Consider the following 25,624-nt stretch of genomic DNA (forward strand, 5'->3'; position numbering starts at 1 on the left):
TGAAGCCGGGCCCTCCCGGCCCAGGGCTGTTCAAGGTCATCCTCTAAGGCCATCTGCCGCTCCTCAGTTGAAGGTCAGCAGTCTTCCACCACCCATGCTCCAGCCATTGGGGATGCACCTCGTAGGAGTACTAGGAAAGGTAAAGGCACATGAATGACAGGCACTAAGGGAATGCACAAGGGTGAATAGTATCAGTTTTTTTGAATCATTTCATGTGTAAATCTATAAATGTGGTTATGAATTTGTGTTTGGTGTTGGTTTTCATTTCTGCGATGAGCTGAGGGAAGAAGCAATGTGTAATCATAAGGAGGACTATTTGATGGTCATATGGGAGAGGAAAGCTAAGGAGTGTGGGATTGTTGATGAATGGGGAGGTGTTGTTGAGGTTACTGGTGTCGCTCATTAATCATCTGATCACGCAGAGCCCTGGCAGACAGGGCCTATCTACCTTGTTGCCTCCCTCCTTTTCCTCCACTTCCTTTTCCTCCTCCTCCTCTTCTCTCTTCTGGTAGCTTGTCCTGCTCTGCATGTCTTCTCTGCATGCTCCCAGTCATGTTCAACTCCCAAAGGAAGCCCTAGCAGGCCACCCATATCTAGAAGCAACTTTGGTCAGCAAACTATTTTAAATGCAGAACTGCAAGACCAGACAGATCACTCTCTATAGAATATTGCAACTTTCTCCAAGTATAGGAAACTTCCACAAACACGCACAATTGTACCATCAGCCAGAATAACTAATTCAACAATTAACCTGTAACTCCTGTATGATCCCTTTAAATAGCGCTGGTGGGGGATCCTTCATGCCATTTAAATCCTGTTCAGCTGTGCATGGTTAAGACGTTGGCTGGAGCGGGGAGTTCCAAAATGCTGCCAGCTGCTTCAAATCAGCGTTTCACACTGATTTACGTTATAATCTCCCTACTCTACATGCTGCCGGCGTTCCTTAGATGGGCGTGCGCAACCACCTTTACCAAGATAGCATCCTGTGCACTTCATGTCAGAAGTGTGCACGTGCATCTCCGGTGCCATTTTCGGGGGCTTAGGAATCCATGTAGTGCCTGCAAAATGGGTGCTACCTAGCCAAATTTCTCTCCCAGAGTTGGGCCGAATTGCCTATTTCTGCGCTGTAAATTGTATGTAATTCTATGTAATATGTCCTCCTGAAGTCTGCTACAATCCTCCTCACTGTTTACAACATTTCCAAGTTTTGTGTCATCTGCAAACTTTGAAGTTATAACCTCTATACCCAACCCTAACCCTAATACCGACCCCTGATGACTCCACTGTATACTTCCCTCCAGTCTGAAAAACAACCGTTCACCACAACTCTCTGCTTTCTGTCTCAGCCAATTTTGTGTCCATGTCGCCACTGTCCCTTTAATCCCATGGGTTTCAATCCCTCTGACTGGGCCATACTAAAGCCAGGCAATGTGAACCTTTTCCAGGAGTCTGTCTCGTTCAGCTTGGGCTGCCCTTAGGGAGTATAGTCCCAGCTCATGACTGTAGTGTCTGTTATGAATGTCAGTTTTCTTTTTCTTTGTTAGTTAAGTGTCTCTCCTGCTTCCTCATTGGGTGAAGGCTCCTGGTACCACTCAGGAGAGTATCGGTAGCTCTTGACTTGGGGCTGTAGTAAGGGTACTGTTTCAGATGAGGGACCAAGAGTTCTGTGACTTCAGAATCAGTCAGCATTACAAATTAGAATCCATACTCCAGATCTCAGACTACCTATGAACAAGGGAGGTCCAGTAAAGTATATATTAAATATCATAAAATCGATTTTCTTCTATAAGCACCTGCTTGACACCTGTCAGATGCACTGCACCGGACAGGAAGTAGCTCTCTGTGGTTTTCATCCTATTCTCCCCCTGGCTGGGCCTTGTACCTAAACGCCAGGCAGGAAACAGGAGTGCAACTACAGGCCTGAAACTGCAGATATGCGCCTGGCCATCGTGATTGGAGTCCTTCTGGTTGTTGCTCTCCCAGAACAGCTAAAAGTTTCTAAGGGGTCCTAATTGTCTGGCGACGAAGTGGTAATAAAATATGACTGACCTTCCTTCTTCCTCTTTGTCCTGCCCAGGGTCCCCTGAAGATGCTCCAGTCCTTGGGGATCTTGGGGCAGGCTGTTGTATCAGATACCTTCAAATGCCATTTCTCTGGAGGTACTAATAGTTTTAAACTCAGCAAAATGAGATGGAAAGATAGCAATACCCCATTCAGCTTTATTAAAAAGATAAGTTGCGTTGTACCTATAACAGGCACAGACCCAGTTATGTAGCTTGGAAAAGTCCCAGGAAATCCTGGGGCAGTGTAAGACCCATACATCTCTGCCCCATTTCCCTCTTCCCTGTGCCTGGGAAATGTCAGTTCTTCAGGCACAAATATAGGATAATCTACTCTCAGAGCTCCCCCAATATCTTAGTATGCAAGTGGTGGTACTGCAATTGACCACGCACCCAAGGGTCAGGAAGGAGCAAACTTAGCCATGGTTGCTGCTCCTGATTGCTCTCAATGACCCCAGATGATACAGAAGTAAAAGCAATAGAGCAAATAATTACACAAAACATTAAACTGTCTCAAAAACTAATGAAATAACATTTCCAACATCTTAGAGTCCTTTCCATAATCTTTTATCCCCTGCTGGGAAGTGCCTGTGAGTTGTTCTTGCGCGAGGACAGGATTAAGATTAGCGACGATGCCATCCACAATTAAAAAGCTTGCCAAGTCTCACTGTCCAGCCTTATATGTGAAGAACAGCCACTTAGGTGAGATAGTGGAGAGCTGCTAGCTCACATGGAACCATACTCCAACCATCAAAAGATAGAACATTCAAAATTACACGTCCCACAGAGCCAATTCAGTTTCAAAATTCATGCCTAGTAATGCTTATTCAGAGCTGTGACTATAGTATTGCTATTCCTTAATGGAAGAGCTACAAATCAACAGCAAATGAAAGCCGGCCTTGAGATTTATTAGTTCGTCCTTCAATACTTCTTTCAGATTAATTTTGACTAAAGTCCTGAGATATATTATTTTCTGGTGCAACAGAGTGTAAAGTTTCAGTTTCCTATATAATGAAAGGTTTCAACCACAATTTACAATATTGTCACATAAGAAAACAAGGTGCTGTACTCAAGTTAACAAGTAACATACAGCACTTAACTGCGACACATGACACTGTACTTACTATCATTTCGCTTCTCGGTATTCTGCTTCCTGGTACAAGATCACTTTGTGATGGATACAAAAAATCTTGTATTTTCTGAAACCAGATAATCAGGTTTTGATAATGTAGGTGGTGCTTTTATACAACTATGGTTGTGCAAATACATGAGGAAGAAGAAAAATTTACCCACCCTCCTCAAAAAATCCTGTTTCTGAGATGAGATGTAAGAGTTCAGAATTATTCATATATGCGAAGCGACTGAGAGAAAGCAAAGCACTATGGTAACTGTGGTCAGCAATGTTTAATGTGACTGATGTTACAATTATTTGTGTTCATAGGAAAGTGCAGTTTTCACAAGCAGACCCACATCCCCTATGATGTGGAATTTGCACCCTTATGAGTGCAATGAAGGGGCATAGCATATTACAGGACTAACAATTACCTGTATACTGTAATATTTTGCACCGGATGTTGCGTGGACTGCCCATTATGAACTCCTGTTCACTCCAACAAACATCACACTGTTAGCCACTATTCAGGCTAATACTAGTAAATTTTATTTACAAGATTTATAATTACACAGAAGCAAAAGCAATATAGCAAATAATCAGTAACATAATGCTAGACTTACACAATACTTTAAACTGTCTCAAAATAATAAGATTTCCAAAGTCTTTTGAGTCCATTTTAAAATGTTTTTAATTGAGACTTCATTGATTGCCCCACAGAGTCTCATCTCATTGTCACAATGTGGAAACATATGGTTGAAGCAAGGGAACTCCAGAATAGGAAAAGCAAGGAACACTTACTCTACTGCAAGCAGGCTTTTGGCATTGAACTTACATATCAAATAGTTTGGCTGTTCTCAAGCAGATAGCTTGGCCCTGATATGAAACAGCGAGCTTGCATGGATTAATGGGGCAGAACGCGCTCCTGAAATAATGGAGGAGCTCAACAGTGCTGCCAGTTTTTAGTGGTGAATCGAAGGAACAAGTTCCCGCATTTGCACACGCGCAGTAAAATCCTAAAATCGTGAACTTGCTCCTAGTGGTGAGCAGGCAATATGACAGCTTCGAATTAAAGGACCATCACACACTGCAATCATGATGTGGAGATGCCGGTGATGGACTGGGGTTGACAATTGTAAACAATTTTACAACACCAAGTTATAGTCCAGCAATTTTATTTTAAATTCACAAGCTTTCGGAGATTTTCTCCTTCCTCAGGCAAATGTTTCAAGATCTCCTTGAAGCCTACGCATTTATACATATTGAACAATAATACATGGTGTTTACAGACTGCCCCTGCAACTGCCCGTTGCCAAGGCAATCACCGTGTTCAGACAGAGAGGTGTTACCTGCAGAACCTCCGAATACACATTCAACAAAAAAACAAACAGGGAAAAAAAACAGAGAAAAAAAAACACAGAGAGAGGCAGAAACATCCAGAAGGCAGAGAGAGCCAGCAAATGACCCATTATATTAAAAACAGATAACATTTGTTCGCTGGTGTGTTTTTTTTTCTCTGTTTTTTTTCCCTGTTTGTTTTTTTGTTGAATGTGTATTCGGAGGTTCTGCAGGTAACACCTCTCTGTCTGAACACGGTGATTGCCTTGGCAACGGGCAGTTGCAGGGGCAGTCTGTAAACACCATGTATTATTGTTCAATATGTATAAATGCGTAGGCTTCAAGGAGATCTTGAAACATTTGCCTGAGGAAGGAGAAAATCTCCGAAAGCTTGTGAATTTAAAATAAAATTGCTGGACTATAACTTGGTGTTGTAAAATTGTTTACACACTGCAATCAGGCATTGATAGTGAACTTGCTCATCTGCCCAGCTGGAAAGTAACAAATTATGCCACCAAACAGGTACGCTTAAAAATACCAGGTCTAAACTAATTTTTAACAACATTAATGACTGCCAAACAACTAAAAATTAACATTAAAATGTAGAGTCTCATATTATTCCTAATTTTAATAATTTTTGGTCGTTAAAAAAAAATTAAAATTAAAAAATTAAGAACATTGTTTTTACTTTTCCCTTCTGTCTCTTTAATTTAATTCAATTATTTCTTGGGCGTGTTACAAAAAAATTAAAATTTTTATTTACAATGACATCAGAATAACTAACTTTAAATAAATGATGTGCAGATGCCGGTGATGGACTGGGGTTTACAATTGTAAACAATTTTACAACACCAAGTTATAGTCCAGCAATTTTATTTTAAATTCACAAGCTTTCGGAGGCTTCCTCCTTCCTCAGGTGAACGTTGTTGGAAATGAAATCCTCAAAATGAAATCGCATTTATAAATCACAGAACAATGCTTGGTGATGACAGACAGTTTTTTCAACTGCCCGTTGCCAAGGCAATCATTGTGCAGACAGACAGGTGTTACCTACAAGGTCTCCGAATATACAAATCACCAAAAAAAACCAAAAAAAAAACAGAGATAGAGAGGTAGAAACATAGAAAAGACAGCAACTGACCCGTTATATTAAAAACAGATAACATTTGTTCGCTGGTGGGGTAACGTGTAGCGTGACATGAACCCAAGATCCCGGTTGAGGCCGTCCTCATGGGTGCGGAACTTGGCTATCAATTTCTGCTCGACGATTTTGCGTTGTCGTGTGTCTCGAAGGCCGCCTTGGAGTACGCTTACCCGAAGGTCGGTGGCTGAATGTCCTTGACTGCTGAAGTGTTCCCCGACTGGGAGGGAACCCTCCTGTTTGGTGATTGTTGCGCGGTGTCCGTTCATCCGTTGTCGCAGCGTCTGCATGGTCTCGCCAATGTACCATGCTCTGGGGCATCCTTTCCTGCAACGTATGAGGTAGACAACGTTGGCCGAGTCACAGGAGTATGAACCATGCACCTGGTGGGTGATGTCCTCTCGTGTGATGGTGGTATCTGTGTCGATGATCTGGCATGTCTTGCAGAGGTTACCGTGGCAGGGTTGTGTGGTGTCGTGGACGCTGTTCTCTTGAAAGCTAGGTAATTTGCTTCGAACGATGGTCTGTTTGAGGTTGGGTGGCTGTTTAAAGGCGAGTAGTGGAGGTGTGGGGATGGCCATAGCGAGGTGTTCGTCGTCATTGATGACATGTTGAAGGCTGTGGAGAACATGGCGTAGTTTCTCCGCTCCGGGGAAGTACTGGACGACAAAGGGTACTCTGTTGGTTGCGTCCCGTGTTCGTCTCCTGAGGAGGTCTATGCGATTTTTCGCTGTGGCCCGTCGGAACTGTCGATCGATGAGTCGAGCATCATATCCCGTTCTTACTAGGGCGTCTTTCAGCGTCGGTAGGTGTCCATCGCGTTCCTCCTCGTCTGAGCAGTCCCTGTGTATTCGCAGTGCCTGTCCATAAGGGATGGCCTCTTTGACGTGGTTAGGATGGAAGCTGGAAAAGTGGAGCATCGTGAGGTTGTCCGTGGGCTTGCGGTAGAGTGAGGTGCTGAGGTGCCCGTCTTTGATGGAGATTCGTGTGTCCAAGAAAGAAACTGATCCTGAGGAGTAGTCCATGGTGAGCTTGATGGTGGGATGGAACTTGTTGATGTTATCGTGTAGTCTCTTTAGTGATTCCTCGCCGTGGGTCCATAGAAAGAAAATGTCGTCGATGTATCTGGTGTATAGTGTTGGTTGGAGATCCTGTGCAGTGAAGAAGTCCTGCTCCAACTTGTGCATGAAAATGTTGGCGTATTGGGGTGCGAATTTGGTCCCCATGGCTGTTCCGTGTGTTTGGGTAAAGAACAGGTTGTCGAAGGTGAAGACGTTGTGATCCAGGATGAAGCGGATGAGTTGTAGGATGGCGTCTGGAGATTGGCTGTTGTTGGTGTTGAGTATTGATGCTGTCGCAGCGATGCCGTCATCGTGGGGGATACTGGTGTATAGTGCCGAGACGTCCATCGTGGTGAGAAGTGTTCCTGGTTCAACTGGTCCGTGGGTACTGAGTTTTTGTAGGAAGTCTGTAGTGTTGCGACAGAAGCTGGGGGTTCCCTGTACGATGGGTTTCAGGATGCCTTCGATGTATCCAGAGAGGTTCTCACACAGGGCTCCGTTGCCTGATACGATAGGACGTCCGGGTGTGTTGGCTTTGTGTATCTTTGGGAGGCAGTAGAAGTCTCCCACGCGGGGAGTACGTGGGATGAGAGTGGGTAGGATGCTTTGAAGGTCTGGATCGAAGGTCTTGATCAGTTTGTTGAGCTGGTGGGTGTGTTCTTTGGTCGGATCTGCGGGTAACCGTCTGTCGTGTTCCTGGTTGTCCAGTTGTCGGTATGCTTCTTTGCAATAGTCCGTTCTGTTCTGTATGACGATGGCTCCTCCTTTGTCCGCTGGTTTGATGATGATGTTGCGGTTGGTCTTGAGAGCGTTGATGGCATTGCGTTGTGCTCGGGTGACATTCTGGGCAACGGGCAGTTAAAAAAACTGTCTGTAATCACCAAGCATTGTTCTGTGATTTATAAATGCGATTTCATTTCGAGGACTTCATTTCCAACAACGTTCACCTGAGGAAGGAGGAAGCCTCCGAAAGCTTGTGAATTTAAAATAAAATTGCTGGACTATAACTTGGTGTTGTAAAATTGTTTACAATTGTAAACCCCAGTCCATCACCGGCATCTCCACATCATGGCTACCATCGACACCACAAACTGCCGGCTCACAGTGGAAAGGATATCCAAGAAGATCGCGCATATAGACACAGACATCAAGTTTTTACAGAGCTGCAAGAAAGCAGACAAGATCCCGAAAGGACTACAGATCACGAACCCACTCAAGTCCACATACAACTCGGATTACGCTGAGAGACTCTGCCGCCGTACCTCTCGCACACTCCGCAACCATCTCATACACCAACTCGACAGCAGACGCCGCAACCTCGAAACTAAGATAGAGTCCATACTCTCAACCTGTACTCAGGACACAGCAGACCAGCTACGAGATACCGCAAGACAGACGAGGCAACGGAACTACGCTGCCTACATGAAAACCAAGAGCAGGAAGCTTGAGAAACTCGGCATCACCACCAGCATCGACCAAGCTTCCCCTTGTACCACGGTTGCAACCACAGGGAAGCCTATCGTCAATTTGTCCGACCACACCCTTCAACCAGACGAAATCGAAGTTCTCAGCCGAGGGCTCAATTTCTGCCCCACTACCAAAATGGACCCCACTAGTCTCGCGGCAGACACAGAGGAATTCATCAGGAGAATGAGGCTCCGGGAATTCTACCACAAACCCCAAGATTTCAGCAGCGAACCCAATGAGACAATCAACGATCTGGAACAGCAGACAGAGGGATCCGCGGTACAGCAACCGAAGAGGAAAGAGTCACACTGGACTCCTCCGGAGGGTCGCTGCCCTCAGCTGGACATGTATGCTCAAGCTGTCAGGAAATGCGTCAATGCCAGATTCATCAGCCGCACTCAGAAGACAGTCCAGAATGTCACCCGAGCACAACGCAACGCCATCAACGCTCTCAAGACCAACCGCAACATCGTCATCAAACTAGCGGACAAAGGAGGAGCCATCGTCATACAGAACAGAACGGACTATTGCAAAGAAGCATACCGACAACTGGACAACCAGGAACACTACAGATGGTTACCCGCAGATCCGACCAAAGAACACACCCACCGATCCAGACCTTCAAAGTATCCTACGCACTCTCATCCCACGTACTCCCCGCGTGGGAGACTTCTACTGCCTCCCAAAGATACACAAAGCCAACACACCCGGACGTCCTATCGTATCAGGCAACGGAACCCTGTGTGAGAACCTCTCTGGATACATCGAGGGCATCCTGAAACCCATCGTACAGGGAACCCCCAGCTTCTGTCGCGACACTACAGACTTCCTACAAAAACTCAGTACCCACGGACCAGTTGAACCAGGAACACTTCTCACCACGATGGACGTCTCGGCACTCTACACCAGTATCCCCCACGATGACGGCATCGCTGCGACAGCATCAATACTCAACACCAACAACAGCCAATCTCCAGACGCCATCCTACAACTCATCCACTTCATCCTGGATCACAACTTCTTCACCTTCGATAACGAGGAGGAACGCGATGGACACCTACAGACGCTGAAAGACGCCCTAGTAAGAACGGGATATGATGCTCGACTCATCGATCGACAGTTCCGACGGGCCACAGCGAAAAATCGCATAGACCTCCTCAGGAGACTAACACGGGACGCAACCAACAGAGTACCCTTTGTCGTCCAGTACTTCCCCGGAGCGGAGAAACTACGCCATGTTCTCCGCAGCCTTCAACATGTCATCAACGACGACGAACACCTCGCTATGGCCATCCCCACACCTCCACTACTCGCCTTTAAACAGCCACCCAACCTCAAACAGACCATCGTTCGCAACAAATTACCTAGCTTTCAAGAGAACAGCGTCCACGACACCACACAACCCTGCCACGGTAACCTCTGCAAGACATGCCAGATCATCGACACCATCACACGAGAGGACACCACCCACCAAGTGCATGGTTCATACTCCTGTGACTCGGCCAACGTTGTCTACCTCATACGTTGCAGGAAAGGATGCCCCAGAGCATGGTACATTGGCGAGACCATGCAGACGCTGCGACAATGGATGAACGGACACCGCGCAACAATCACCAAACAGGAGGGTTCCCTCCCAGTCGGGGAACACTTCAGCAGTCAAGGACATTCAGCCACCGACCTTCGGGTAAGCGTACTCCAAGGCGGCCTTCGAGACACACGACAACGCAAAATCGTCGAGCAGAAATTGATAGCCAAGTTCCGCACCCATGAGGACGGCCTCAACCGGGATCTTGGGTTCATGTCACGCTACACGTTACCCCACCAGCGAACAAATGTTATCTGTTTTTAATATAACGGGTCAGTTGCTGTCTTTTCTATGTTTCTACCTCTCTATCTCTGTTTTTTTTTGGTGATTTGTATATTCGGAGACCTTGTTGGTAACACCTGTCTGTCTGCACACTGATTGCCTTGGCAACGGGCAGTTGAAAAAACTGTCTGTAATCACCAAGCATTGTTCAGTTAAATAAATGAGGTCTGCTTTCCTGCTTGAGCAATGACTCCTGAATTTGTGAACATGACTTCTCTTCCTGACAGGTTTTGTGGGCGTGTCTTCTATTCTCAGAGACTGTTCCATGCACATTAACTCACGCTGCTCAGAGTTGTTAGCGCACAATTTTTTAAAAGTTTAATATCAAGCAAGTTGATGCCACAGAGCCCGCCGTAAGTACTTTTATTAATTTTATTCGCAGGAGCTGTGGCGAACGTTGCCTTGCCGCTCTGCGCAAGTTCTAGCCTATATCTCAAAAGCATGACCGAATTGCTGATGCAATTAATTTGTAAATGGAAATAATCAATAGCACTGTGGAAAACTGGATTACTCCCTCCCCCAGAAACCTAGAGCTATTTCTAGGCAACTTTGCGTATGGTCTCATTTTTTCTACATACAGTCTAAAGAATCCTTTTCAGAAGGAAGTTAACGGAGTTCCATTTTAAATTCACAGTATATTGGCCTACCTGAAATTTTATATGAAAACAATATAAGAGGTGATTACCCACTCTTCCAACAGGGAAGCCATGCTCACATGAAGCACAGCTTAGAGACAGAGTTAACTATGTCCTTGATTCTCTAACCTGCACTTCCTGCTGGAAGTGTGGGATCTACAATGTAGTGATTTTACATTTGAAGCAAAACCTGGGATCTGGACAATCTGATACACTCTTACAGGCATTTGATATTTGATTGACTGTTATTGTGTATGAATGATTTAACAAGGATTTCCATTTCTATAGCATTAACTGAAGCCAAACGGATTTGCATCGGCCTACAAATTAATTTGAATTTTCATCATGACACCTGTACTAGGAACAAGCAGCAGGACTTTGGGGTGGGTTGGGGAGTGTATGTATCATGATACACAAGGCATCACAATTGTATGGGACAGGCTGGATGGACCAGTAAATCTTTTCCTGTCCATCATTTTTCGTATGTTTGTAGGTTTTAGGCTGCTGAATTCGGGGTCTATTAGTACGAGCAGTGAGTTAAAAGTTCAAATGGGTAAATTAAAGAGACCAGATCTGAGCTAAAATTAAGATATTTTGACATTATGAATTTATGGTCTAATTTAGCTTAGTTTTGTTGGATAAGCTTTCCCTTCAAGAAAGTGGTATTGTGCGTATGTAAAGTTTATGTCATTGCTGTACATTATATAGAGTAGCCCAGAAATTATCTCAGGATACTGGCAATTACACCCATCTACCAGTGAGCTCCACCAGTCACCCCGCTGGAGTATGCAGGGTCATTGGGTGATCACCATATTTAAATGCAGACGTGTGAGTGGCCATGCAACTATGGAGGCATCTTAGGTGCCCACCTGTCATGAAATGCCATAAAATGTGCCATCGATGTTGAGGCTCCAGTGATGTGACCCCCATTCCCTGAGAAATAGTCTGAATTGGCCCGAAGCAGCTCCATTTCTAAGGGGCTGACATTAAACAACTGCATATTTCCACTGGGTGCACCGTCCTTTGAAGATGCACCAAGCTCCTCCTAGGCAAAGGACATGGGTAATCCCATTGTAGGGTGACCCTCTCCCTGACCTCATCCCCTTTGTGTCACTAGCCTTATAAGGGGCAGCTGGAGGTTCTATCCCTTACAAGGCCCAACGGGAATTCCTAGGATAGGCCGGGACTTTGCCATTTCTGGATTCTGAACTATTTTCTGGTCCTTCTGCTGCATTTCAGCCGGAATTACAGCAGGAGTGTGCAGGATAAGTCAAAGAAATTAGGCTCCAGCATTCTGTAAGTAACAGTTCTATGATTGGTGCATTGGAGGCAGCAACAATGTTTTTTTCATTCATTCATGGGATGTGGGCATCGCTGGCAAGGCCAGTATTTATTCCTCATCCCTAATTGCTCTTGAGAAGGTGGTGGTGAGCTGCCTTCTTGAACCGCTGCAGTCCGTGTGGTGAGGGTACTCCCATAGTGCTGTTAGGTAGGGAGTTCCGGGATTTTGACTCAGTAACGATGAAGGAACGGCAATATATTTCCAAGTCAGGATGGTGTGTGACTTGGAGAGGAACGTGCAGGTGGTGTTCCCATGCACCTGCTGCCCTTGTCCTCCTAGGTGGTAGAGGTCATGGGTTTGGGAGGTGCTGTCGAAGAAGCCTTGCTGAATTGCTTCAGTGCATCTTGTAGATAGTACACACTGCAGCCACAGTGCGCTGGTGGTGGAAGGAGTGAATGTTTAAGGTGGTGAATGGGGTGCCAATCAAGCGGGCTGCTTTGTCCTGGATGGTGTCGAGCTTCTTGAGTGTTGTTGGAACTACACTCATCCAGGCAAGTGGAGAGAATTCCATCACACTCCTGACTTGTGGAAAGGCTTTCGGGAGTCAGGAAATGAGTCACTCGCTGCAGGATAGCCAGCCTCTGACCTGCTCTTGTAGCCACATTATTTATGTGGCTGGTTCAGTTAAGTTTCTGGTCTATGGTGACCCCCAAGATGTTGGTGGTGGGGGATTCAGCGATGGTAATGCTGTTGAATGTCAAGGGGAGGTGGTTAGATTCTCTCTTGTTGGAGATGGTCATTTCCTGGAACTTGTCTGGTGCGAATGTTACTTGCCATTTATCAGCCCAAGCCTGGATGTTGTCCAGGTCTTGCTGCATGCGGGCTCAGACTGCTTCATTATCTGAGGGGTTGCGAATGGAACGGAACACTGTGCAATCATCAACGAATATCACCACTTCTGACCTTATGATGGAGAGAAGATAATTGATGAAGCAGCTGAAGATGGTTGGGCCTAGGACACTGCCTTGAGGAACTCCTGCAGCAATGTCCTGGGGCTGAGATGATTGGCCTCCATCAACCACTACCATCTTCCTTTGTGCTCGGTATGACTCCAGCCACTGGAGTGTTTTCTCCATGATTCCCATTGACTTCAACTTTACTGGGGCTCCTTGATGCCACACTCGGTGACTGCCCTTGATATCAAGGGCAGTCACCTCACTGCTGGAATTCAGCTCTTTTGTCCCTGTATGGACCAAGGCTGTAAAGACGCCTGGAGCCGAATGGTCCTGGCGGAACCCAAACTGAGCATCAGTGAGCAGGTTATTGGTGAGTAAATGCTGCTTAATGGCACTGTTGACGAAACCGTCCATCACTTTGCTGATTATTGAGAGTAGACTGATGGGGCAGTAATTGGCCGGATTGGATTTGTCCTGCTTTTTGTGGACAGGATATACCTGGGCAATTTTCCACATTGTCGGGTAGATGCCAGTGTTGTAGCTGTACTGGAACAGCTTGGCTGGAGGCACGGCTAGTTCTGGAGCACAAGTCTTCAGCACTACAGCCGAGATGTTGTCGGGGCCCATAGCCTTTGCTGTATCCAGTGCACTCAGCCATTTCTTGATATCATGTGGAGTGAATTGAACTGGCTGAAGACTGGCTTCTGTGATGGTGGGGTTATCGGGAGGAGGCTGAGATGGATCATCCACTCGGCACTTCTGGCTGAAGATGGTTGCAAACGCTTCAGCCTTGTCTTTTGTACTCACATGCTGGGCTCTGCCATCATTGAGGATGGGGATGTTCACGGAGCCTCCTCCTCTCGTTGATTGTTTAATTGCCCACCACCATTCACAACCGGATGTGGCAGGACTGCAGAGCTTTGATCTGATCCGTTGGTTGTGGGATCCCTTAGCTCTGTCTATAGCATGTTGCTTCCACTGTTTAGCATGCATGTAGTCTTGTGATGTAGCTTCACCAGGTTGGCACCTCATTTTTAGGTACTCCTGATGCTGCTCCTGGCATGCTCTTCTACACTCCTCATTGAACCAGGGTTGAACCCGTGGCTTGATTGTAATGGCAGACTGAGGAATATGCCAGGGCCTGAGATTACAGATTGCGGTGGAATACAATTCTGCAGTTGCTGATGGCCCACAGTGCCTCATGGACACCCAGTTTTGAGTTGCAAGAACTGTTCTGAATCTAACCCATTTAGCACTGTGGTAGTGCCACACAACACAATGGACGGTATCCTCAGTGTGAAGATGGGACTTTGTCTCCACAAGAACTGTGTGGCGGTGACTCCCACCAATACTGTCATGAACACCTGCATCTGCGGCAGATAGATTGGTGAGGATGAGGTCAATCAGGTTTTTCCTTCATGTTGGTTCCCTCACCAACTGCCGCAGGCCCAGTCTGCAAACTGCACACAATACTCCAGATGTGTCTCACCAAGGCCCTGTATAACTGCAGTAAGACATCCTTGCTCCTGTACTCAAATCCTCTTGCAATGAAGGCCAACATACCATTCGCCTTCCTAACTGCTTGCTGCACCTGAACGCTCGCTTTCAACGACTGGTGTACAAGGACACCCAGGTCTCATTGCACCTCCCCTTTTCCCAATCTATCACCATTCAGATAATAATCTGCATTTCTGTTTTTACATCCAAAGTGGATAACCTCACATTTATCCACGTTATACTGCATCTGCCATGTTCTTGCCCACTCACCCAACTTGTCTAAATCACATTGCAGCCTCTTTGCATCCTCCTCACAGCTCACATTCCACCCCAGCTTTGTGTTGTCTGCAAACTTGGAAATGTTACATTTAGTTCCCTCATCCAAATCATTGATATATATTGTGAATAGCTGGGGCCCAAGCACTGATCCTGCGGTACCCCACTAGCCTCACTGCCTGCCACCCGGAAAAAGACCCGTTTATTCCTACTCTCTGTTTCCTGTCTGTCAAACAATTCTCAATCCATTCCAGTATATTCCCCCCAATCCCATGTGCTTTAATTTTGCACACTAACCTCTTGTGTGGGACCTTACAAAAGCCTTCTGAAAACCCAAATACACCACATCCACTGGTTCTCCCCTATCTATTCCACTCGTTACCTCCTCAAAAAACTCCAGTAGATTTGTTAAGCATGATTTCCCTTTCATAAACCCATGCTGACTTTGTCCAATCCCATTAATGCCCTCCAAGTGTTCTGTTATCACATATTTTATAATAGACTCTAGCATTTTCCCAACGACTGTTGTTAGGCTAACTGGTCTGTAATTCCCTGTTTTTTCTCTCCCTCCTTTTTTAAATAGTGGGGTTACATTTGCCATCCTCCAATCTGTAGGAACTGTTCCAGAGTCTATAGAATTTTGGAAGATGATCACCAATGCATCCATTATTTCCAGGGCCACTTCCTTTCGTTCTCTGAGATGTAGATTATCAGGCCCTGGGGATTTGTCAGCCTTTAGCCCCATTAATTTCCCTAACACTTTTTTTACTAATACTGGTTTCCTTCAGTTCTTCCCTTTCACTAGACCCTTGGTTCCCTAACATTTCTGGGAGGTTATTTATGTCCTCCTTTGTGAAGACAGAACCAAAGTATGTGTTTAATTGTTCTGCCATTTCTTTGTTCCCCATTATAATTTCCCCCATTTCTGACTGTAAGGGACCTACATTTGTCTTCACTAATCTTTTTCTCTTGAGATGAATGCGTGGCTGGAGAGATGGTGCAGGAGGGAGGGCTTTAGATTCCTGGGGCATTGGGACCAGTTCTGGGGAAGGTGAGACCTGTACAGACTGGATGGGTTGCACCTCAACAGAGCTGGGACCAATGTCCTTGCGGGGAGGTTCGCTAATGCTGTGGGGGTCGGTGGGGGGGGGGTTTAATCTAATTTGGCAGGGGGATGGGCACCAGGATGTAGCATTGGAAAGGAGAAACAAGGGGCACAAAGGATCAGGAAATAAGGATAGCACTAGAGCAAGTAATAGTACAGTATTAGGTGGGATCAGACTAAGAAAGAGTACAAGAAAGTCTAAGACTGGTTTGCAGTGTATGTGTGTAAACGCATGAAGCGTGGTAAACAAGGTTGGTGAGCTGCAGGCGCAAATAGCCACATGGGAATACAATATTATGGTGATAATGGAGACCTGGCTCAAAAAAGGGCATGATTGGGTACTAAATATTCCTGGATACAAGGTGTTCAGGAAAGATAAGGAAGGAAAGAAAGAAGAGGGGTTGGCAGTTTTGATTAAGGAGAATATTGAAGTGCTGGAGAGCGATGTCCTAGAGGGGCCAAGGACAGAATCTATTTGGTTAGAGTTAAGAAATAAAAGAGGTGCCATTGCACTACTGGGTGTATTCTATAGGCCACCAACTAGTGGGAAGGATATAGAGGAGCAACTTTGCAAGGAAATTACAGAGAGGTGCACATGCGATAGTGATAACTGGGGACTTCAACTGTCCTTATATATCCTAACTGGGATAACAATAATAATATAAGCAGCAAAGAGGGAGAGGAATTTTTGAAATGTGTTCAGGATAACTTTTTTGATCAGTATGTTTCCGGCCCAACAAAGAAGGAGGCATTCCTGGGCTTGGTTCTAGGGCATGAGGCGGGTGTCTGTGGGAGAGCGTTTAGGGAGCAGTGATCATAGTATCACAAGGTTTAGAATAGCTATGGAAAAGGACACGGACCACTCGATTGGGGGAGAGCCAATTTCAATGGGATGAGAACAGATCTTGCCTGGGTAAATTGGAATCAAAGATTGGCAGACAAAACTGTAATTGAACAGTGGGGGGCCTTTAAAGAGGAGATGGTTTGGGTACAGTCTAGGCACATTCCCACAAGGCAGAAAGGTAGGGCAACTAAAGTCAGAGCTCCCTGGATGACAAAAGAGATAGTGAGTAAGATGAAACGGAAAAAAGGGGTGTATGACAGATGTCAGGTTGATAACACAAGTGAGAACCAGGCAGAATATAGAAAGTTCAGAAGGGACGTAAGAAAGGAAATAAGAGGGGCAAAGAGAGAGTATGAGAATAGACTGGCGGCCAACATAAAAGGGAATCCAAAAGTCTTCTACAGGCATGTAAAAAGTATATGGGGTAGTAAGAGGAGGGGTGGGGCCGATTCGGGACTATAACGGAGATCTACTCATGGAGGCAGAGGGGATGGCCGAGGTACTAAATGAGTACTTTGCATCTGTCTTTACCAAGGAAGAAGATGCTGCCAGAGTCTCAGTAAAGGAAGATTGAGATACTGGATGGGCTAAAAATTGATAAAGAAGAGGTACTTGAAAGGCTAGCTGTACTTAAAGTAGATAAGTCACCCGGTCCGGATGGGATACATCCTAGGTTGCAGAGGGAAGTAAGGGTGGAAATTACGGAGGTACTGGCCATAATCTTCCAAACATCTGTAGATACGGGGTTCGTGCCAGAGGACTGGAGAATTGCAAATGTTACACCCTTGTTCAAAAAAGGGTGTAAGGATAAACCCAGAAACTATAGGCCAGTCAGTTTATCCTCAGTGGTGGGGAAACTTTTATAAACAATAATCCAGGACAGAATTAATAGTCACTTGGACGAGTATGGGTTGATTAGGGAAAGCCAGCATGGATTTGTTAAAGGTTGGCTTTCCCTAATCAACCCATACTCGTCCAAGTGACGTTAGAGTTTTTTGATGAGGTAACAGAGAGGGTAGATGAGGGCAATGCAGTTGATGTGGTGTATATGGACTTTCAAAAGGCATTTGATAAAGTGCCGCATGGTAGGCTTATCATCAAGATTGCAGCCCATGGAATAAAGGGGGCAGTAGCAACATGGATACAGAATTGGTTAAGTGACAGGAAAGAGAGAGTAGTGGTGAACGGTTGTTTTTCGGACAGGAGGGAGGTGCACAGTGGTGTTCCCTGGGGGTCAGTGCTGGGTCCACTGCTTTTCTTGATACATATTAATGACTTGGACTTGGGTGTACAGGGCACAATTTGAAAATTTGCAGATGACACAAAACTTGGAAGTGTAGTAAATAGCGAGGAGGATAGTGATAGACTTCAAGAGGATATAGACAGGCTGGTGGCATGGGTGGACACGTGGCAGATGAAATTTAACGCAGAAAAATGCGTAGTCATACATTTCGGTAGGAAGAACGAGGAGAGGCAATATGAACAAGAGGGCACAACTCTTAAAGGGTTACAGGAACAGAGAGATCTGGGGGTATATGTGCACAAATCGTTGAAGGTGGCAGGGCAGGTTGAGAAAGCGGTTAAAAAAACATACGGGATCCCGAGGCATAGAGTGCAAAAGTATAGAAGTCATGATGAACCTTTATTAAACACTGGTTCGGCCACAACTGGAGTATTGTGTCCAGTTCTGGGCACCGCACTTTAGGAAAGATGTGAAGGTCTTAAAGAAGGTACAGAAGAGATTTACTAGAATGATTCCAGGGATGAGAGACTTTAGTTACGTGGATAGTCTGGAGAAGCTGGGGTTGTTCTCCTTGGAACAGAGAAGGTTGAGAGGAGATTTAATAGAGGTGTTCTAAATTATGAAGGGTCTAAACAGAGTAGATAATGAGAAACTGTTCCCATTGGCGGAAGGGTCAAGAATTGATGTGAGGTGATTGGCAAAAGAACCAAAGGTGACATGAGGAAAAACTTTTTTACACAGGTTGTGGTTCAGGATCTGGAATACACTGCCCGAGGGGGTGATGGAGGCAGATTCAATCATGGCCTTCAAAACGGAACTGGATAAGTACTTGAAAGGAAAAAAATTGCAGGGCTATCGGGATAGGGTGGGAGAGTGGAACTAGCTGGATTGTTCTTGCGCAGACTCGATGAGCCAAATGTCCTCCTTCCTTGCTGTAACCTTTCTATGATTCTATGATTCTATGAAAGACTAAGGACCCATTTCATGGCAGCTGCTGATTCATTTCTGTACTAAATCTGCATTTAATTTGTATACTGCACAGAGTGTAATGTTTCAATTAATTTACTTTGTCCTTATTGCAGAAAGAATCACACTGATCCAAATCAGGTCCAAATTCAGGTTAATTCGCATTCTCACTGGTATTCTTCTCACTTGTAGAACACACAGCAGGCATCAGACCGTAATTTGATACAATTTGACATATGCTTCAGGGTAAGAATGCTATGGGGTCAAAGATCAAACTTAGTTCAGATCAAATTAACTTGATCTGCTGTGCAAACAGAGTATTTGTTTCTGATAATGCAGAAAACTGAAAATTAGCACAGCTTCCTATTTTTGTACCATTTCCAGATAATCCTTACTTTCCATTAGCTTTCCCACGTAAAGCTATGTTTTGTACTAATTTGAATAAATAGGTACATAAGTTTGCTATTTTTCAATTACTCCCAGGCATCTATTATTCTGCTATTACTGCACTTCCTGTTTGGTAATTATCAAGGGCCTTTAGACAGATATTAACCCTAAATGTCTTTAATTACTGCCCATGCGGGAATGCAGTATGGCAGTCCTCCACTGACTGATGTTGCAACAAATAGGAAAAATTACAGCATGGAGCAGCCCAGGGGGAAGGCTGTTCCCAGGTTAATGATGCCTCACTCAAGGTATCATTGGATGGAGTGAGGAAGAGGAGGGGGAGGACAGAGATCTTCCCCCCGGTGGGCGGGAGGAAGCGGCCTGCCTCTGCCACCAAGAAGGCCTGGCTCGAGGTGGCAGAGGAGGTCACCTGCACCACCAACATATCACGCACCTGCATACAGTGCAGGAGGCGCTCCAATTATCTCAGTAGGTCAGCCAAAGTGAGTACACTTACTCATTCCCCGACACTCAGGGGAACAGACAGGCGTTTCTGTGGCCGTAAACGTGACTCCCTGGTGCCAGGGTCATGGATGTCACTGAGCGGCTTCAGGGCATTCTCAAGGGGGAGGATGAGCAGGCAGAGGTCGTGGTCCACATTGGGACCAACGACATAGGTAGGAAGGGAGATGAGGTCCTGCATCAAGAATTTAGGGAGCTAGGTAGCAGATTAAAGAGCAGGACCTCAAAGGTTGTAATCTCTGGATTACTCCCAGTGCCACGGGCTAGTGAGTATAGAAATAGGAGGATAGAACAGATGAATGCGTGGCTAAAGAGTTGGTGCAGGAGGGAGGGTTTCAGTTTCCTGGATCACTGGGCCTGCTTCTGGGGAAGGTGGGACTTGTACAAGTCGGACGGGTTGCATCTGAACCAGAGCGGGACAAATATCCTGGCGGGGAGGTTTGCTAGCACTGTTGGGGGGGGGTTTAAACTAACTTGGCAGGGGGATGGGATACAGAGTGGAGCGACAATAGGGGGTGATGTGCAGCCAAATATCGAGAAAAAAACAAGTCAGCTTGGAAGACAGGGCAAATATGTAAGAGCAAGGCTGGATGGCATCTATTTTAATGCAAGGAGTCTTGCGAATAAGGTGGATGAACTGAAGGTGTTGATAAACACATGGGAGTATGATATTGTTGCTGTCACAGAGACATGGCTGAGGGAGGGGCAAGACTGGCAGCTCAATATTCCGGTGTACAGAATCTTCAGGCGAGACAGAGGGGGAGGTATAAGAGGAGGGGGGGTCGCAATATTACTTAAAGAATCAATTACTGCCATAAGGAGGGATGATATATTAGCAGGTTCCTCAAATGAGGCCATATGGGTGGAGCTTAAAAACAAAAAGGGGGCAAGCACTTTGATGGGAGTGTACTATAGGCCCCCAAACAGTCAGGGGGAGATAGAGGAACAGATATGTAGGCAAATCTCAGAAAATTGTGCAAATAATAGGGTAATAATAGTGGGGGATTTCAACTTCCCCAATATTAACTGGGATACTCAGAGTGTAAAAGGCTTAGAGGGTACAAAATTCTTAACGTGCATCCAGGAGAGCTTTTTGAGCCAGCATGTAGAAAGTCCTACAAGAGAGGGGGCGGTACTGGACCTAATTCTAGGGAATGTGGCCGGCCAAGTGGAAGAAGTGCTAGTCGGTGAGCACTTTGGTGACAGTGACCATAATTCAGTGAGATTTAAGGTGGTCATGGAAAAGGACAGGGAGGGGCCGGAAATAAAGGTTCTAAATTGGGGGAAGGCCGATTTTAATAGGATAAGGCAGGATCTGGCCAAAATGGACTGGGATCGGCTGCTTGTAGGAAAATCCGCATCGGAGCAATGAGAGTCTTTCAGAAGGGAGATTGAGACCATACAATGGCAACATGTTCCCGTAAAGGTCAAGGGTGGTTCCAAGAACTCCAGGGAACCTTGGATGTCAGGGGATATACGAGAATGGATTAGGAAAAAAAGGAGGTTGAAACTAAGTTTTAATGACTGCCAAACAACTAAAAATCAACCTTTAAAAATGTGGAGTCTTATTCCTCCTTATTTTAATAGTTTTTGGTCATTAATTTTTTTTAAATTAAAAAAATATTTTTTTTTTACTTTCCCTTCTGTTTCTTTTATTTAATTCAATTATTTCTCACCCTCTCTTTTTTCACTGTCTATAACTGTTTTTACATTGATTTAAAATGTTATACCATTCACTTCCTGCTTTTCACATGACAGTGAACGCAGCTGTCAAAAATGCTGCGATCTGATTGGTCCAGGGTCCTAGCTTCGCCTGAACGAATGCTGGTCTCTTCTCCACTTCCTATTAGAGTAAATGGCCAACGAAAAGTTAGTGGGTTTGTATAAATCTATGGAGCGGTGAGGAGTTTTGATTTGCCACTCCGAGTTGTTTCTACCCCAATGTGATGTCAGCATTAAATTGCAGAAGTCATTTGTTGATCTTGGATAGCAACAATAGATGTTTTTGGAAGTTTGTCTGATAGCACCATTAAAGAATAGCAAATAACTTGGCAAAAAAAAATGTCTCGAGTGGTGCCCCTTACAACAGATTGAATGTATCCTAAGGGATTTGTCATAATTGAAGAATCTGTAAGGCTGCAAAGGGGCTGAAATTCCTACTGTAGCTACTAACTATCAACAAACCCTTTTAAATATGCATTCCAAAATATATTTTGTTGCAAAGCAAATTTATGTCACAGATGTGGCATCAAAAATGTTTCAAAGTGGTTCATAAACATTGTAGTCTTTGCAAGAAAAACATGAATGCCATTAAAAACACAATGAGGTACAGAGTAAAGATATTTCCTGATGGTTAGGAGGATTGAAGATTAGGACACTGACGACCTCCCGTGAGAGCTATACTTATGAATTATGAAAATAAAGCACCACTTTTAAGGCTAACCTAAGACAAAAAACATGTATGAAAAAATACAAACCATTTTGAAAAGTTGCACTACCATTTTTGTAATACACATCCTATATTCCAAATATTTGAGGCTATGACTTGAGGGGAAAAAGATAAGGTAGACTTGATGAATTAGTACTTCAATAATGCATGATGCAGATTTTTATGTTTTAGTCTGAAAAACAGTTGTCAAGACAGTCAAAGCATTTTTAAATTGATTACATAAATGTTATTAAGATGGACCAGGTTCTGAAATGCTGTAAGTCATAAAAAATCAATTTGACAGATGATTTATTCATCAATTATTTCTCATTTTTAACGTAGAAAATTTAATTTGGCACAATTATGTTTGATTGAGCTATTTGTGATCTCATTGTACAACATAATTTCTTCAAGATGGAGCTCTTCCTGTTATAAATTTGCTGAAAAAACATATTTAAAGCCATCGTTGAAGGTTTTTAACATAAATCCACTGATAGTTCATTTAGATTTGTAAGTATTTTTCTCCCAACATGATTTATGTGAAGTTTACACTGATTTGCCAAGGCCTTCACTGGGCAGCTCTTCTAATCCTCGGGGTGCTTTTGCCCTTTTAATGCCATTCTTGCCTCTTGTGATGCTGCAACAGTGATCCTGCTCCAGCACCACTGGCATTTCCCTCAGGATTCTGGCTGGCTCCCTCTTGGTAGTAGGAATCCCACCAGAAGCTTGCCATGCATGGGAAATGGTCTCTGATCTAGGGAAATGGGTCGGGTTGGCATGAAGTAATCTTGTGAGACTGGAGGGCAGATTTTGGATTGAATAAGGAGCTGGTTGCATTCCTGTCGACAGAAAGTAGTTCACTGAAAGTGGCTGTGTGTGTAGACCGATCACTAGTGGAGTTGTGCAGGGATCAGTGTTATACATACATTCATAGAAATACATAGAAGTTACAACACAGAAACAGGACATTTGGCCCATGTTGGTGTTTACTCTCCATGTTAGGGCTGTTGCTTTTTAGAATCTTTATCTGTGTGTCAGGGGACTATCGGCCAATTAACAAATGACGTGAAGATATGTGTGGGTACAAGGATCTTAGACGAAAAGAAATAATTGCAGGCAGATCTAGATTTGATGGGGGAATGTCTCTGTGTCTGGCAGATGTCCTTTAATATAGATAAATACAGCATTATGCACTTGGATGGGGCAACTATGTATGTGCACACCATAGAGAGTTTCATGCTCAAGGATGCTCAGCAGGAGAAAGACCTGGGGGTTATAGTATATGAGTCATTGAAGATCCATGATCTGGAACACAAGGCTATTGTGAAAGCAAATAGGGTGTTAGGACGTATTGCCAAGGCAACTAAATATAAAACAATACATACGATCCTTTCTCCATGGTAAGTTCTATGAGGAGAGATTGAGTAGAATGGGCCTATATTCTCTGGAGCTTAGAAGAATGAGAGGTAATCTCATTGAAACATATAGGATTCTGATGGGGCTTGACAGGGTAGATGCTGAGAGGTTGTTTCCCCTGGCTGGAGAGTCTAGAACTAGGGGGCATAGTCACAGGATAAGGAGTCGGCCATTTAAGACTGAGATGAGGAGGAATTTCTTCACTCAGAGGGTTGTGAACCTTTGGAATTCTCAATCCCAGAGGATTGTGGATGCTGAGTCATTGAATATATGGCTGAGATAGATAGATTTTTGGACTCTAGGGGAATCAGGGAAATGGGGATGGGGCGGGAAAGTGGAGTTGAGGGCGAAGATCAGCCATGATCTTATTGAATGGCGGAGCAGGCTCTAAGGGCCGTATGGCCTACTCCTGCTCCTGTTTCTTATGTTCTTATACTCTTATCTAGAATACTGTGTCCAGTTTTGGTCCCTTCACGTGGTGGGGGATATGGAGGCCCTGGAAAAGGTTCAGAGGAGGGCCATGAGATTAATACCTAGTTTAAGAGTCTACAGTTGCCATGATAGGCTAAGAGAGCTAGGGCTACTTTAGAAAAGCATAGACTTTGAGAAAATGTATTGGTGGTCTTTAAAATAAAGAAATGATTGGACTCAATCCAAATGGATAGGTCATTCGAGCTAGATAATTTAGCGAGGACTTTGAGACATAAGTATAAGTTACAAAAGCATAGAACTAGGTTGAATCCTAGAAAGTGCTGCTGTTTGAAGAGAGTCACCCACATCTGGAATAAATTGCTAAGAAGTGCAGTGAGAGATGATTCGCTGCAAGCATTCAAAGGGTTGATACACAAATTGGTTAAAGTCAAAAACATATCTACATATAGAATGTACAAAAGAACATAAGAAATAGAAGCAGGTGTAGGCCATATGGCCCCTCGAGCCTGCTCTGCCATTAATAAGATCATGGCTAATCTTCTACCTGAACTCCATTTTCCTGCCCCAGCCCCATATTCCTTGATTCCCTTAGTGTCCAAAAATCCATCAATCTGAGTCTTGAATACATTCAATGACTGAGCATCCATAGCCCTCTGTGGAAGAGAATTCCAAAGATTCACAACCCTCTGAGTGAAGAAATGTTTCCACATCTCAATCCTAAATGTCCAGCCCCTGAAATTGAGACTATGACCTCTAGTTCGAGCCTTTCTTTCTCTCTCCCACAGAGCGGTCGGCAGCGGGGAAGGAGGAGCGGACCTGGTTGGAGCGGCGGGAGCGGCGGCAAGTCGATAATGGGAGCCCCGAGGCTCAGGTAGGCCTCAGACCAGCGTCGACAGCGGCGGAGGAGGAGCCTTTCTATCTCTCTCCCACAGAGCGGTCGGCAGCGGGGAAGGAGGAGCGGACCTGGTTGGAGCGGCGGGAGCGGCAGCGAGTCGATAAAGGGAGCAGCGGAGGCCTGAGGGACTTAACTCCTGGACCTAAGATAAAAAAGAAGCAAAAAGTAATCCAAGTGGGACGTCACCAAGGAAGAGGTAAGTGATTGGCTGGTGAGTATTTTCCTGCTGAATTTGTCTAAAGTTAGAGTTTGTGGATTCTCTGGTCTCTGTTGTGTAGTGGGGGACTGCTGTTCAGCAAGGGCCCTTGAGTATACCTTTTAATTGAAGTGAAATTGGTGGGATTCATTTAATTTGAATTAATTAGTTAAAGGGTAAGTCATGTCAGGACAGCCCAGCCCCGTGTTATGCTCTTCCTGCTCTATGTGGGAAATCAGGGACCCTTCCGGTGTCCCTGACGACCATGTGTGCGGGAAATGTATCCAGCTGCAGCTACTGACAAACCGCATTGCGGCACTGGAGCTGCAGATGGATTCATTATGGAGCATTCGCGATGCTGAGAACGTCGTGGATAGCACGTTTAGTGAGATGGTCACACCGCAGGTAAAGGTTGTACAGGCAGGAAGTAATTGGGTGACCACCAGGCAGAGTAAGAGGAGCAGGCAGGCAGTGCAGGGGCCGTCCCCCTCTCAAACAA

General features: G+C 45.0%; 1 protein-coding gene across 1 annotated transcript in view; it reads right to left on the minus strand.

The window, feature by feature from the left end:
- Positions 1 to 25,624, minus strand: part of hs6st3b (heparan sulfate 6-O-sulfotransferase 3b) — an 871,025-nt gene that overhangs the window by 313,183 nt on the left and 532,218 nt on the right. Inside the window, exon 4 of the mRNA XM_067986718.1 lies at positions 119 to 130. Within this exon, the coding sequence (XP_067842819.1) occupies positions 119 to 130 (12 nt within the window). The remainder of the gene's footprint in view (positions 1 to 118; positions 131 to 25,624) is intronic.

This window comes from Heptranchias perlo, chromosome 6 (genome assembly GCF_035084215.1).
Source record: "Heptranchias perlo isolate sHepPer1 chromosome 6, sHepPer1.hap1, whole genome shotgun sequence".
In the NCBI taxonomy this organism is placed as follows: domain Eukaryota; kingdom Metazoa; phylum Chordata; class Chondrichthyes; order Hexanchiformes; family Hexanchidae; genus Heptranchias; species Heptranchias perlo.